Raw genomic sequence first — 15,563 nt, 5'->3', positions numbered from 1 at the left:
CTTTAACCCCAAAGATTCCTTTGGTTTTGGGATTTTATAGGATCAAAAGATGTTTTGCCAAATAGTTTAGGGATGAAGAGACTAGAATATAAGTAAGAAGAATTTGCAGGGGTGTTATTTAGGAATATATTAATAATGTTGTTAATAAATGATTATTATGGTGGTGTTAAATGAATATAGGGTTCTGTGTTAGAAACTTCTTTTATGTACCTAATTTCATATGTGTAGACTTTCACTTAGTATTATGGAAAAAGATAAAGGATTAAAATGCAGATACTATGAAGAATATTAACACACACATACATACATGCAATATGTGTGCGCACACACATACACACACAGAGATTGAGAGAGAGAGAGAAGAGAGAAAGAGACTATTGAGCTCTAGGTTAAAAATGGAAAGGAAACCATGAGATTTAATAGAATGTCAGAAAGGTTTTTTGAAGAAAAGTATTTGGCATAGTCTTGATGCATAAATTAAAATCTGGGAGACAATAGACAGGTTAAAGCTCATCATAAGAGTGTATTTTAGAAAGAGAAGAGTGTGGGTAGTAATTCAAAGCTGACAAAGATAAGAAAGGAAAGGTTTGTGTGTGGAAAAATAAGAGTAGCCCTCTTTTTACTGATAGTGTGACTCTGTCAAGTTCTGTCACTTTTTGATGTCTGCTGGTGTTTAAACTTCCCAAGATAGAGAGCTGACCTGTGAAAAGTCATATGGCTGTCACCAGTCAAATCACAGTTTATCCCTGAAGAGATCTTTTGGGACTTGCTTTTACTAGTGAAAGCCAGCAGGGAGATTCTGGAGAGTGTGGAATACATCACCATTTCAAGATTCCCTTCTCAGGTACCATGTCTTCCCTCAAGATGCTCCAAGTTTTTGAAGTAATGGAATTAAGACAGGAGTCAGTTTTAGAAAAAGCCTAGCAGTTTATTTCTGGATGGTTTACAAAGGGATGCTTGTCTCTTTACACCTTCTCAGGAGGGTCTGCAAAGCAGCTTCAGCTGCTCTCTGGACACTGATACAGTGGTCTTGCCGAAGTTCTTGGAGACCTGAAATGGAATGAAGAGCAAACTTAATTAAGGGGAGAGAGTCAGAGCCCAGCAGGAAAAGCAACCCAAAGCAAGGTCCACTTTACACAGCACTGGAAGGTTAGCAGAGGGTCAGGCCTGTGAGCAACTGTTTCTCACACTCATGTTTTACTCTAAAAGGCAGAATTTGGAGCTGCAAGTTGAGGAACTATTTTAACATTGAAATAGGGGAGAGGGTGTAGTTCGGTGGTAGATGTATGCTCAGCATGAGCAAGGCCCTGGGTTCAAGGCCAAGCACACAAACAAACAACCCTGACCTTTTGGTCGGTAGGGGTAGACACAACCTCCAGCTGTCACAGTCTGATGGGAATGCTGTCTGCAAAGGGGTGGAGCTGGAGATTATTTTATGCACCATGGAAATTCCAGTGTTTAGAGAACCTCAGAGACAATGACTGGGCACTAAAATTTTCTTTTTCTAAGTTTACATGGAACTTGGAGAAATAAAAGTTTCTCTTTCCCTCAGAATGGAAACTAGAATGGTACTCACGTGTGATCAATTGTTCTCTCTCTAATAACGCCACGTATTGGTTGGTCAAGTTGAGAACAATGGCATCTAAAGTCAACAGGAGAAAGAGTTACTGGTTTCATCAAAGGGGAGGAGTAGATCATGTCAGACTGCACACCTGGCCAGAAGGTAAATGGTCTAGTTAATGAATGAGCAAATTAAATAACTTTCTGTGAGTCCCTTATAGGATGATGTGAGTGGAATCTCTATTGAGCTTTGAGAACTATGTCTGGAAGTGGTCACTCATCCAGAGAGTATTGGGAAAGTGTTGGCCCTGGGTAGGGTGTGGGTGCAGGCATTGGGTTTCAAACTTGTTTAAGATATGGTTCCTGTATTCAAGAACTTGTAAGGCATAAGGTGGCTAAGCCAGTGGGCCTGTCCCCTGTAGGCTGGTTAGTCAGAACAGGCTTCAAGATAAAACTTGGGAATTTTTATAATAGAAAGATCTTCCAGGATTCAATTATTTCCCTCTCGATAGAGTTGACCAAGAGGTGACTCACAGATGCCTACTGGTTCCCATTATCAATGTCAGCGTGTTTTCCTCTTATATCATGCTTTCTGCCCAACCTCTCGGTTTGAAGTGAGTTTAGAATCTGGAGTATGGTTCATGTTAAGGAATGAAGTGAAAGAAAGTATTCAGGCAGAGGTGGCAGGCTTGGAACAAAGACTTGGGAAAAGCAAGAGCAATGCTTAGGATGAAAGGAACATGGCGGGCTCAAGAGGGAGAAGAGTCTGATGGGAGGAAGAGCTCAGGATTGGCAAACCAGAGGAGGTGATAGGTTTTCATTTGCAAGAGAAAGCAAATTCCTTTGAAGGAAGTTGTTGCAAGACATAAAATGACTTTATTCTCAGCCTTTCTAAAAATTTTCATACAGGTAGTAACAGTGTTTATGCTGGGGTAGCTTAAATACTTAGTCCAGGAGAAAACTTGATAGGGAGGATAGACACATCTGAGAGGGCAACGTGGATGTGAGCTCACCTGTGAGCTTGAGGGCTGCACTTCGGATCACCTCCCAGTTGCTGTTGAAGAAGGTGAATGAGTGTGTGTGAAGGATCCACAGAATTTCTTGGTTTTTCTTTGCCTAGATGAGATGTGTATCACAAAAAGGGCGACTGGAAAGGGACGATTTACTACATTCTGCATCTTGCAGGCCCTCAGAAGGGAACCCTAAAGGCCAGTGGACATGCCCACAGCTAGTCATTGATTTATTAATGGATTGAAAATTGTCTTGTGGGTACTTTGATCTCAATTTTATCAGGAAGGCACTGGGGCTGAAGGAACTAATCAACGGATGTGAGTCTCGTGAACCTAGAACAGATCCTACTCAGGACTTGAGCTGGGGGGAATGTTGGGGGGATATCAAGAAACACTGTGATCCTTTAAGGACAGTGGTGGCGCTGGCCAGAGATTCCTTGCTATGTTGTTTTAGGTTCACCCTCTGGGACTTGTCTAGACTCTTGTTCTGCCATTTTCAAGGAAGCATTTCTGTACTGTACACTCACCAGTTTCACACAGAATTGTCTATAGAAATCCCTGGCCCTTAGTAGATCCTGATCAAGGAGATGGTCTAATACCCCATAGAGCTCCTGAAGGCCCAGGAAGGGGATGCAGATGACCAAGACATCACGGCAAGCCTGGAAAACAGTGTTCTGTGTCACAGTCCATAAGGCCAGGGCCCTCCTCCTACAGGGGAGAAGTGCTGACTCGTGTTTGGAAAGGAACAGTGTAAGTCAGTGTGGTTTGGAGGGTGTACAGTCTCCCTGGTATTTTCCCAGTTTCAAGGATGGAGGAGGAAACTTGGGAACTTGTTGTAAGAATGTACCCAGAATTGGAGAAGCAGTTTTCAGGTTCACCTTTGTGGGGGTAGGGTGACTTCAGATATGGCTTCTAGTCCCGCTAGACCAGGCTTATTGGTGCTTCTCAGCCCTGGGGAGAGGAGGAGGTCTGGGTGTCTGTGGAGGGTCACTTACAGCTCCAATCTTGGGATTGGGGTCCCAGAGGTGGAGAAGGAACGAGATCATGCTCTTTTTTATTTCTTCAGCAAAAAAAATCTTCCACCTTCTTCCTGTTAGGGATGCCAGATCCTCAAATAACAAGACGGAAGTCAGTCTCACATCATCTTGCTCCTGTGGTAACAAATGTTACCTTCTCATAGGCCAGTCCCTCCTGGACCTCTTTGGTAACCTCCCCAACCTACTCCACTTCAGCAAAGGAAGGCTGGAACTTAGGCACTAAGCACACTATTGCCACCACCCCTGTGTATTCTCAGAATTCTCCTCTTTCTCTCCTTGTAATGCATGAGTTAAAAAAACCAAGGGCCTGGAGTTCAGGTGATGCTATGGAACTAGAGACTCGATTTTTGTCTTTGAGTAGGTAGTGGGAAAGTGTGACGACAGGAACAATTAAAGGTGTCTGCAGAGGTCCGAGAGGATTCCAGTTAGCTCAAGTACATAACATTATCCTAGGGATATGGGAGCTCTAATCTAAATTTTCCCAGGTCCAGAACTCCCCTTCAAGGTGCCAAATACTCAGGAATTTGGGCCTTGGGTCTCAGTTAAACAAACAAGTTGTGAAACTTGACTGCTTTGTTGTCCAGGAGGGTAGGAAATGATTAAAAAAAAAAAAAACAAAAAACAAAGGGTAAGATTATGGAGCAGGGCAGCCTCCTATTATTTCATATGTTCCAGCAATGAAAGAAAATAAAGTGAGATGAGTTTTCTGGACAACTCCCGCCCCCCGCCCCTAGGCCTAGAAACCTCCTTTAAAATACTCAAGAACACAGAGGGATAAAAGCGAAAAGTAGGCCTGAGTAGCATAAAATTATTTATCTAAATAATATCTAAACAATAAACATGAAAAGGAAGATGATATAGATCATCCAGAAAAATAAAAATAACTCATTAGGGAAAGATCAGAATAATTAAACAAGCACACCTGTGCAATGGACATGAAAAGAGGAACATCTTAAAATATATTAGGAATAAGGCCAAAGTGTATTTTTAAAACATCTCTTTGTAGAAAAATGGAGAAAATCAAAACAAAGTTCCAAAAGGTAAAGAGGCATTTATTTTAAAAAAGGAAAAAAAAAAAAACGAAAACCAAAAACAAACCCCCAAAACCAACTTTGGAATTTTATAACATCAATAAAGATAGGATGATGAGAAAGCAGAAGAATTGGCAAAAACATTTTAGGGTGTCAGGAGAGATAGTAGGAACTATCTGTCAAATTCAACGTGTTTGGTTTTCTGTTAAAAAAAAAAATGGGAAAAAAAAAAATGGATTCACAGAGAGTAAAGTGATGACTCAGGATGACATGTGGGAAATGACAGCAGGAAGGTTCCAAAGCATGGGGAGGCAGCCACGAGTTTGGTTCTACCATTGCACTGGAGCATCGTCATGTTTTGAGAATTACCAGGAAGTATTTATATACTTAGAAAGAGAGACCGCACTAAGGGATTACAGAGTTGTAGGCTTAATCTGTAGAAAAGTACAGCTCTAAATATAATGAAAGAACACTACTGGAGAATAAATTGTATGTCATAACTAAGACCTAAGTTTTGTCAAACTTTACTTTCATGCATATGTGATGGTATTGATGGCTATTAGGAATGAGAAAGATCCAATCTAACAACCAGCTAAAATTTAGATTTTTTTTTTTCTCCTGCAGTAGCACTGAGAAGCTTTATAGGGACCACAAGATCTTAGGTAGACTTGGGTTTTACTGTAGGCCCAGATTCAAGAAAAGTATTATTAGTTCAACAGCAACCCCAGGAAACCCAACACGTGGGCCCCCCAGGGGTAACTTCAGTCCTTTGTTAAAGGTTGCAATCGGTAATTTGTGGAATGAAAAAAAGAATGATAGCTATTTTTAGAGAAGACACCGAACTGCGTGGGAGCCCAGTAAGCACTTTTGAGGACAATTTGACAATTAAAAGTGATATTGGTAAATTATAGAAACTAGCTGGGAACAACAACAACAAAAAAAGCAGAAAGCTCCTTTCGAAGATTAGGTTTAGGCTAGCATATAAATCGGGGAAATTTCAAAAATAAAAAAAAAAAACTTGAGAATGATTGACTGTGGGCATATATGGAAGATTAGAATCTACAGATGCATGGTTAATAAATTGCCAGAGAGGAAGAAAGAGAAAGATTTTTAAAAATTGAAGCAAATAAATAGGAAAAGGTTGGACTTGAGAGGTAATTTTTCTTCAAATGGTATTCAATACTTCTCAGGCCTCATTTGGAGATCTGACTCAGACAGAGGCTTATAAAATATTTAATGAGCAGAAAAATTAGGTTTATGATAAATAATGAAGGAAACGAAGACTTTTCAATCTGGAGACTGGAAGGTAAATAAGTAATTTAATAAAGTCTTAATGTTAATGAAAATGCACTGCAGGAGGCAACCAGCAGCTTGCCGTCAGACAACAGAGCAAGGTGAAGCAGATATAGATCACAAAATAATTGATCTAATTTGTTATGAAATTGTATGATTTTTCCATTGATGGTGTGAATAAACCAAAAATAAATAATAAACTGTAGTTTTCTGGAAGGTGTAAAAAATTGACCTTCCCTGTGTGGGATTGCTGATTCATCCTTTTGGAAGTTAAGGCTGTGAACTACATTGGGAGTTGGCAAACTTTCTCTCAAAGGGCCAAAAGAGTAATCATTTGTGGGCCATGTGCTCTTTGTAACAGATAATCAGCTCTGCTGGTGGAGGGTGAAGGCAGCCACAGACAACATGGAATCAGTGTGGCTGTGTTCCCATAAAACTTCATTGACAAAACCTGGGTTTGGTCCGTGGGCTGTAGCTCACTGACTCCTGAATAAAATGAGACTTTGCATTTTGCATGTGGAAAAGACAGTGTCAGAGCAACATCATCTTTATTCAAGGCCTAGTTTTGCACTGGGTTCCCCACAAAGCCAACCTTGAAGTGAGCATTTAGGCTCAAGTAATTTCTTTGGGAGGTGACGACTGGAAGCAAGCCTGGGGAGTGGGGACAAAATAGGGAAGGAAAGAGAACTAAGAAAGGGAGTCTTAGTGAGTGCATAAATTACAGGAGCAAGTGGTGCTCCATCTGATCCTTCCTTTTAAGGAAGCTGGGAATCTAGTTTGGTGTTTCCCGTTATTTGAGGGTCCTTTCAAAGGGCTTTCTTTCCCCAACAATTCTAGCTCATCCTGCCTACATCAGTCATGATTCCCAGGCCAGGGAGCACCCTCAGGTAGACAGAGACAAAGCAAGTCATCGTCCTATATGAGAATTGTTGGCAGGTGACCTCTGGGCTGACCAAGGAATATTGGTAGAACACAGACGTCTTCTACAAGCAGTATGTGAATGCTTTTTCTGTTTACTCACTCCTGGGGAAGGAAGATTCCTGAACAAGCTCACTTACATCTTCAAAGAAGGTTCTTGTTTGCAGCACTATTTCCTTGAAATAGAAGCTCACGTCTCTGTCTGTAAGTAGCTCCAAGACCTTTTTGAGAGCCTTCAAGCTTTCACAGACGACTTCAGTGCGAGCCAGGTGATACAGGCCTCTGATGATAGATTCTAACATTATCTGCTTATGCTTCTTCACCTATTTTGAAATACAGTCTCTTAATCTCAAAAATTCCTCTATGTGTATCTGGAAGGCTGTAGGAGTTCCCAGGCAAGGAGACTGAAATTCTGTTAGGGTCACACGTACTTGAACCCAAGAGCCACTACACTTCAGTAATATATTGGGATTTTTGATTAATTTCTAAGCAACTACCAGGTGTGGGTTAGTAAATAATTATTTAAAAACTACTTAAGGGATGTATTTTCCCCGTGAACACCTCTTACCTTATAAGGAGCCCCACATGCTGTGTTACCGAGCCCTCGGATGGCCATTTGCCTCAGCGTGGCATTGGAATCCCAGGCACTCTGATCCATCAAGATCAGCACGTCTCGTAGATTCCCCAGCTTCCAAAGGCTTGGCTCCTTCATGAGCTGAAATCAACACACTCCTCCCCTTTAGTTAGGGTCTGACCTCCCTTTCAAGAGGGTGCCAAATGCATCTTAAATATGAAGAAAGGGCCTCACTGCTGCGTAGTAGAGAAGAAAACTTTTGGGTGAGCTAGCCGTTTTTGTAGAGGATAAGCTCCAGCTATGACAGCCCACAGGCCAAGGTTATGTGGTCATGAGAACCAGGATACCTGAATAAGAGGATTTTCCCAGTCTCAGTGGGAAAACGGGGCAGAGAAAACAGCGATTACTGATGATGTTTTTTCTTTGGAGTGTTGGGAACAGTCTTCCTGGAAGGGTCAGTAATGTTATGATTGTTGGTAATTTTTTGTTTTCTCCCTCCCAGGTTTAGTTCCCTCCCTTCTTTGCCCTGGAAGGTTTATTTCTGCAGACAGAGGGCAGGGTGTGTTTGAGGGAGTGTTCTTTCTCTTTTGCTCCCTGCTTAGGTATCTCTGGCAGGAGCTATTTCCTCTGCTACTGAAGTTCCCCTTGAAGGTCCCCATTCTATGGTTTCAGCTCTTACTGAGCACTAGACCCTGAAAGAAGTACCCCAAGAGACCCACTGAGCGTGCTTTGATGGGTGCTCTCTCTTGCCTCAGAGAAGAAAGCTGTGCCGGTGATCCGGTAGTTCTCTGAGGAGGAGGTGAGGGATGGGAAGAGTTGCTCCATGATGTCCAGGATGACTCCGTGCTGCCACACCAGCATGCTCCTGCAAAATGCAAATTTTAGAAGAATCTTTTTTATTTTTCTCTAAGCAATGGAGGAAATCTTTGTTCCTCAGGCAAATTATCTAAAAAAGAATGCTTGATGAAAGATCATCAAGCCTTAAATTTTAAAATAGCCCATTCAACTATCCAGTTTAAATGTCATTTGTCTGAAGCTGTTCACTTGAATCTTCTCCCCTTTTCTTGAGGGGAGTGAGGAGTTTGGGGCTGATCCTACCATCTCTTGCTCTTTCTTTCCTGTGTTCTTCTTTGATCATACATCCTATGTGAGCCAGTTGTTCTCAGTGAATTTGCCTGTATTGCACTTCTATTCTTTTCTTTTGGTTTTTCTCTTTTGCATCTGGTTCTAGACAATGTACATTACCTGGCCAGTGCACATACGCCTATGTGATGGCTATCAAGACTGCAAAGGAGGGTCCACAAATTGTCCCCCTCGTCAGATTCTTTTGCAAGGCCTTCTTTCATGGCTTGTGCTTGTAAACATTTCAGAGTTGTAGTTGAGAGCCTAAAGGAGACAGTAGGCATCACAAAAGTAAGTCAGTCCCAAACAGGAAATTGTGAAATCCCAAAGCCACTCTTCCCGGTCCCCATAATGCTCGGACAACCCTGGATTTATGGATGTTGTGCAAGAGAAAAACAGGCAGCTTTGCTCTCATACTTTATTCTTGGGATCAAAGGAGACGTCCAGATGATATGGGCTAGTAAATATTGCCACCAAATCTTGTCAACCTTCTACAAGAAAAAATGAAAACAAAAACCCCTGAGAATGGAAGGTGAAAAATACCCTATTTCACTGATTCTAAAGTAGCCTCTGTGAGATCAGGATTCATCTTGCACAGGATGGATGGTATGGTACACAGTTACTGTTGGCTAGACAGTGGTTGTGACATGGTAACTATGGTTTGTGCATTCACATGTATGTGGTTGGATTCAGGTATAGCTCTTCATATTGTTTTCATTTTAGTCAAGTTGCATGTGTTATTGTAACTGCATGTATTGAGTCTACATGCCTTTTAAAACACTTTTACAAAAGTTGCACTATGATTTGACATTGGAATGAAAACTTATGCAAAAGGTAAAGGAAACAGTGATGTTATATAGGTTGAAAATCTCATGCCTGGTAATCCTTGATGAACTCATTTTTTAGTTTATGAATTATATTTTGATATTCATGATATATGTGACACAAGTGGTCAAATTACCATTTAGATAAAAGTTGATTTACCAAACAATTGTTTTTGATTTTTGGGTTTTTTTTTGGTTTGTTTGCATTTTTTGTTCTTTTTAGTTATACATGACAGTAGAGTATCTTTTGACATATTTATACAAACACGGAGCACATCTTATTCTAATTAGGATCCCAGTCTTGTGGTTGTACATAACGTGGAGATTCACTGTGGAATATTTATATATGTACATCGGAAAGTTAAGATTCATTCCACTCTCTTTTCTTTGCATGTCCCCTCTGCCTTCCTTTGTTCCCCTTTGTCTAATCTACTGAACTTCCATTTGAAGAGCTCTTTTGATAAGTGTAAAACAAAAATTTAAAAATATAAGTGGCAGCTGCATGGTCGGGCTGTTGGCACCACAGTCTCCTGTGGTGCTCCTCAGACCTTCCCCCAACAGAAATCCCCCAAAGCAAAAAACAGACCTATCTGGAAGAGATGCATTTAGAAGACACCATCCGATTCTGTCCAAAGGAAGAAAGAGAACGTGAACAAACACCTTTCAGAGATCAAAAGACCAGAAAGGGGGATTTTGTACCTCCTTCTGCAAGCTCTTTAAAAAGAACTCCAGTGGATCAGAATATAAGGAAAAACTAATAATAAGAATCCCTTGGGGGATCCTTTATCCACCAAACAAGATTTCTTCAGAAACCGACTTGCCCTTGCAAATGACCTTGACCAAGGAAGCATTTATATGTGACACATTTAAAGTTGTATTGTCAAGTGGCAAGATGAGGATAAATAAAGCTTGTGTCTATCTGTGTACATATCAATGTATAAATCCCTGAGGAAAGCTAAACTAATATAAATATTTACATATGAAACTAAGTCAGCATACATGACATTGAAGAGATGAAGATTAGTGTACAGTTAAGACCTGTCTTTTTGAATCACAACACTTGGGAAAAGGGAAATGAAGACTTTTTAAAAAATCTCATTATAGAAAAACACAATAAATTTGGAGGAAAATAAGTGTATATAAGAAGAAAAAAAATGTATGTAAGAAAGCATTGACTTATGGCTTCGTTGATATCTTTTTCTCCTTTCTCAATGGTACACAAAATAATGTTGTTTTTTTCAGTTGTTGAAGTCTAGATTTGATGAAACATGGCATTTATTTGTGTTTTCCTTCTTTCCCTACTGGTCTTAATATCACAGAATTCCAGCTTTCCTGGAAAGACCCTGACAAAGGAAACCAAACGAGCAGAGTGGGCCCTTTAGCCATTATTCCCTGTGTGCCCGTTTTGGCAGCCACAGTGGGTACTGGGTCAGGGAAAAGGAACTGCAGGGCCTGCCATCAGAGCCTCAGGACAGTAGGACCTCATTTCTTAAAAATATTGGATGCCCTGCCGACAGGTGCAGAGCCTGGCTTTCACAGCCCCTCTTTAGGACTCTGCCTGTGGAAGACAGCCCTGAAACATTCTCCCTGCCAGGGCATTTACCTGCAGGGGTCTGGCATCTGCTGCCGTTCCCCAGGCTGCATCACGCGCCTCCTGTGGCTCATGAAAGAAGTGGGCATCTTCTTGCCGAGCGTGCAGCTGACCAGTTTCAGGAGGAGAGTGAACAGCTCTGGGTACAAGCCGGTGACAGGGGTTCCCACTGAGATCACTTCATATATAGCACAGGCCACCTGAGGGGACAAAGCAAGTCAGTCAGATGGCATTCTCTTCGCCAAGACCATCTTCTCTGGGGGCTGATCTTCAAGTTTGTTTTCTCCCCCATTGATTGTTTTCCAAGTTGACAATGCTCAGGATAAAACAGAGGAAAGGGGGGCTTATTTATCTGTAAATGTTTCTCTCTTGGGACTGCCTTGAGAACATCATGTCTATCATCATTGGAGTTTTTCAAAAACCAAAAGGTGCTTTGGTTTTCTTGAGGACTAATTTGGAAATATAGATACATAGATTTGCTCTGGGGCAGGTGAGAACTGTGCTTCCCCAAATGATCAGCCACAGACAAAATTACTGCCGTATTTGTCTAATATGAACTAGGGTAGAGTTAAAGTTAGCATATGAGAAATACGAATAAAGCCACAGAACCAAGTTCCTGGTGGGAACAGATCATGGAGTAGGGAACGGTTCCAGGCAGGTGATGCAATGTTGGACTCACAGAAATTACTTCTTTCCCAGCGACGTCATCTTCTAATCCCATCTCCAGTTTCTCTATTAACACTCGAATGACTTTGCCAGTGGAAGCTGGGTTTTCAGCTAAGGCCTTCCACAATGTCTTTGTGTCCCTAGGGTGTTAAGGTAGGAGGTTGAAAGATAAGACGCAACTCCTTGGACTGTGAGCTTTTCCATCTGACTCTCTCCAACCACATTATTCTTAATTACAATTTCAAGGACAGATTAAGAAGCTGCATGTCAAGGGATACTAAAGATATTTTATTTAACAATCTATCATTCTGGCCTTGGATTACCAAGGATTGTTAATGTCCATTAAGATGGTAACCTCTCACATAGGTGCATCCTAGGCAACAAGAAAGGAGAGAATATTCACCTTTTAATATCACTTATTTCTATGATGCATATATATTTTGAAATTATAATTCTTTCCACATTTTTATTGGTGCATTATAGTTGTACATAATGATGGGATTTATTATTACATATCCATACATGCACACATGATAACAATATAATTTGGCCAATGTCACTCCTCAGCACTCATTCCTCTTTCCCCGCCTTCCGCCCCGCCCCATTTGATTTCCATGAGTTACAGTGTGTGTGTGTGTGTATGTGTGTGTGTGAGTGTGTGTGTATTTTAAATCTCAGTACCATTCAATTAAAAAAAAAAAAACACTTGAAAAAACATTACTTGTGATTCAAATACCAATTTTTAAATTATCCAACCTTTGTTTTCAATCTTTGCTATCTTTCTCTCAAACAGTAAATCCTTCCCCAAGGCCTTGCAGGGTAGCTTTTCCTGGGAGAAAGTACCAGTTCAATCAGAATCTACCTGTCGAAGGGCAGAGGCTTCTGTAAAAGGTTGACAACAACGGCATCCATGTGAAAGCTGGCTATCTGGGAGATGGCTTCTAGTATAAACTGAAAACTTTCCTCCTTTTGTCTGAGGATTGGCATGTGGTGGTAAATTATGCCCAGGATCTCCAGTAGCTAAAAGGAAGCCAAATAAAACATTATGTCACCTTTTTTCACTCTACATGAATGGCCCAGGGAAGGTACCTCAGCACATTGTGGTTGGGTGGTTGATGAATTATAAATAATGTTTAAAACAAGAATTGATTCTATGCATGGCTTATTTCTCACTCAAGAAAATTACTGGTGAATTGGGTGTTTATTCTTAGTTCAATTTAGGAAACAGTCAGTGAAAGAGTGTATTATGCCAGGTACTGTGTTGGGCACTGTGGGTGATATACCAAAGATGAAAAAGATGCAGCCTCCTGCAAAATGAGCCAGTGATCTAATAAAGGCTATCAGTTGGCTGCCCAAAGGAATGTGCTCCAGGTGATACAAGGCAGATGGTATACAAACGGTGCATAGAAATGATAAGGAAATCGAGAAGCAACTGAATCACGCTGGAGGAGACTTTGGTCTGCGTCTTAAAGGAACTGTAGTAATTTCAAAGGGCAAGGTGGAGATGGTGAGGGAGGGCATCCTGTCAGAAAAAAACAGGTATGGATGTAAAATAAGAAAACATGAAAATGGACAAAGCACAGAGGATTTTAAGGGCAGGAAAATTATTCTGTGGATATTATCATGGTAGGTACATGTCATTATACACGTGTCAAAATCCCTGGGATGGGCACAGTGTAGAATGCAGTTCCTTAAACCTTAGAGTCACAAACTCTATGGGCTTTGGGTGATATTGATGAGCCAATGTAGGTTCAGGGAGGATAACAAATGTACTATTCTGGAGGTGGCTGTTGATAGTGGGGGAGACTGAGCATGTGTGGAAAAAGGGGGGACTATGGAAACCCTCTGCCCAGTTTTTCTACTGAAACTAAAACTGCTCTAAAAAAGAAAGTCCATAACAAAAACAGCAGGAAAGCATGAACATGAGAAAATGCCAGCAAGATTTCTGGAAAAAAGACAATGACGCAGTTCAGAGAACTGAGAGGATGATGGGGCATGAAGGGCAGATGCCTTGATAGAAGAGATACAGCCAGACAGATCTCAGAGGGCACTGACGGCCACTTCACTGAATTTTGATGTTAATCTGAGGACAATAGGGAAAGATATCATACATTTGGATTTTTTGATGTGGACAAGGGCATGTATCTAGGTCAAATAATGTTTCTTGTCTTAGAAATTTCTCTTATTTAAAATGTATAGACATTTTGAATTAAAAATTTATTTTAAACACCACATTTTCTCCTTATTCCTTAATCATAAATATCCCTTAGATATAATTATCACTTCAGTATCACTGAAATTGTGATACTTGAAGAGGATTTAATTCCCTGTTGGAAGCCTTTAAATATTCTTTGAACAATTCCTTAAGCTAAGCACAAACACACAGACATTTCCTATTTATCAACTTCTAGTCTCTCCTGTCTACTAGCACGGTAGAAAAGCCCCATGTTTGGAGAGGTTGATACTGGGGATGGAACCTAGGGGCTCTCAACCACTGATCCACATCCTTAGGCCTTTTTAGTTTTTATTTTGAGACAGGGTCTCACTGAGTGTCTGAGGCTGGCCTTAAACTTGCAATCCTCCTGCCTCAGCCCCCTGAGTTGCTGGGATTACTAGTGTGTGCCACGGTGCCAAGTACTAACTAAACACTTTTTAAAAAGTGACTTATTGGAAAGCAATTGGCACAGGGGTAATTTCTAATGCACAAAAGCCATGCTTTCAAAAAATCTTAAAATCTAGAGTCATTCACTCTGGCATACGGGGTGCGGGGGGCAAGGACTTCTTTCTCCCTTTTTCCTTGAGATGTGTTCATTTAGTTAAAAGTTTCTTTCTTACATGTTAATCTTTGAGTAATTTGTATTCTGTGTCTGACTTCAGGAGAGAGGACAGAAGAATCTCTATTTGTAGCTCTTAATCAAGCTTCTTGAATTTAAATTCTGTTCCTTCTCTTAACTCTTCAGTTGGGAGGAAGGATTGAGGGCTTTTCTCTAACCCACTGGCAGCCTTGCTTACCAGACAGTGCACCCCCTGGTGTACAAACGGAAAGTGGGAGGAGTAGCAGTGGGATGAGAAGTTCAAGGGTATCTACTTGACTGCTGTTATTCTAGCAGATCTAACAACCTCGTTTTCCGCAATCTGAATGGCGCTGAATCAGAGCCACAACCTCTGGTTAAAATGGGGCAGTTTCGAAAGTTTTTATGATCAAAGACCAGAGAAGCAACCGAGGCAGGACTCAACAGGAGTCCTGTTAACACACAACTTGGCTTTGTGCTGAGGCCTTCTGAGGCTGTGCACATAATCTTGCCTGCTGCCCACCCAGGACAGTCTGAGGAGACGTGGCCTGTTTGGCATTTCAAGAGTAGCAGAGTTCTGCTCAGTTGTACAGTCGGTGGTCAGTTCACCTGGTCTTCCAGCGTGGCTCCGTGCTCCCTGAGGGTGGTGATCATCCATATGCCGCAGGCCTTTGTACACGAGGGATCCAGGCTTTCCAGACCATCGAGGGTCTCCTCCAAGAACATCAGGATTTCTTCACTTGGAATGAATTTGCAGGCAATCTGAGAATGTACCCAGAAAGACTCATGTCACCAAACACCTCATTCTATGTATGGACACTTACAGCATGTTATTTATTTAAGGATATTAGCAACCACTGGGATTTCCAAACAGCACATGACTGAGGCCATTGAAACTAGAGAAAATACTCAAATAAGTTATTGGCATGACCTTTTATCTCTAAGCAAATTTTCTCTGGGCTTGCCTTTTTATCATTTCATATTTATTGAATTTCAAGCTTGCTAAGGCAATTTCCTCTCCAAACCTAAAGTGATAGCAATACTGCATGAGGGAAAAATAATGCATATTTGTACAGCAATTTTTATATTGTAAAGCACTTTCACATACATTTCATGTATCAGGTAAATATGTCTTGAGTCTGTTC

General features: G+C 41.1%; 1 protein-coding gene across 1 annotated transcript in view; it reads right to left on the bottom strand.

Annotated features, from left to right (window-relative positions):
* Positions 1-854: 854 nt before the first annotated feature.
* The window catches only part of Mroh2b (maestro heat like repeat family member 2B), a 71,404-nt gene continuing 56,695 nt past the window's right edge, over positions 855-15,563 (bottom strand). Inside the window, exons 30-42 of the mRNA XM_015490407.2 lie at positions 15,028-15,180; positions 12,489-12,646; positions 11,640-11,766; positions 10,973-11,160; positions 8,669-8,809; positions 8,174-8,288; positions 7,418-7,564; positions 6,990-7,172; positions 3,566-3,721; positions 3,098-3,229; positions 2,574-2,676; positions 1,577-1,642; positions 855-1,050 (exon numbers count right to left, since the gene is read on the bottom strand). Coding sequence (XP_015345893.1) covers positions 944-1,050; positions 1,577-1,642; positions 2,574-2,676; positions 3,098-3,229; positions 3,566-3,721; positions 6,990-7,172; positions 7,418-7,564; positions 8,174-8,288; positions 8,669-8,809; positions 10,973-11,160; positions 11,640-11,766; positions 12,489-12,646; positions 15,028-15,180 — 1,776 coding nt within the window. The 3' untranslated portion in view covers positions 855-943. The remainder of the gene's footprint in view (positions 1,051-1,576; positions 1,643-2,573; positions 2,677-3,097; positions 3,230-3,565; positions 3,722-6,989; positions 7,173-7,417; positions 7,565-8,173; positions 8,289-8,668; positions 8,810-10,972; positions 11,161-11,639; positions 11,767-12,488; positions 12,647-15,027; positions 15,181-15,563) is intronic.

The sequence above is a fragment of the Marmota marmota genome, unplaced genomic scaffold (assembly GCF_001458135.2).
Source record: "Marmota marmota marmota unplaced genomic scaffold, marMar, whole genome shotgun sequence".
In the NCBI taxonomy this organism is placed as follows: Eukaryota; Metazoa; Chordata; class Mammalia; order Rodentia; family Sciuridae; genus Marmota; species Marmota marmota.
This window is presented reverse-complemented; position numbering and strand designations above follow the sequence as displayed.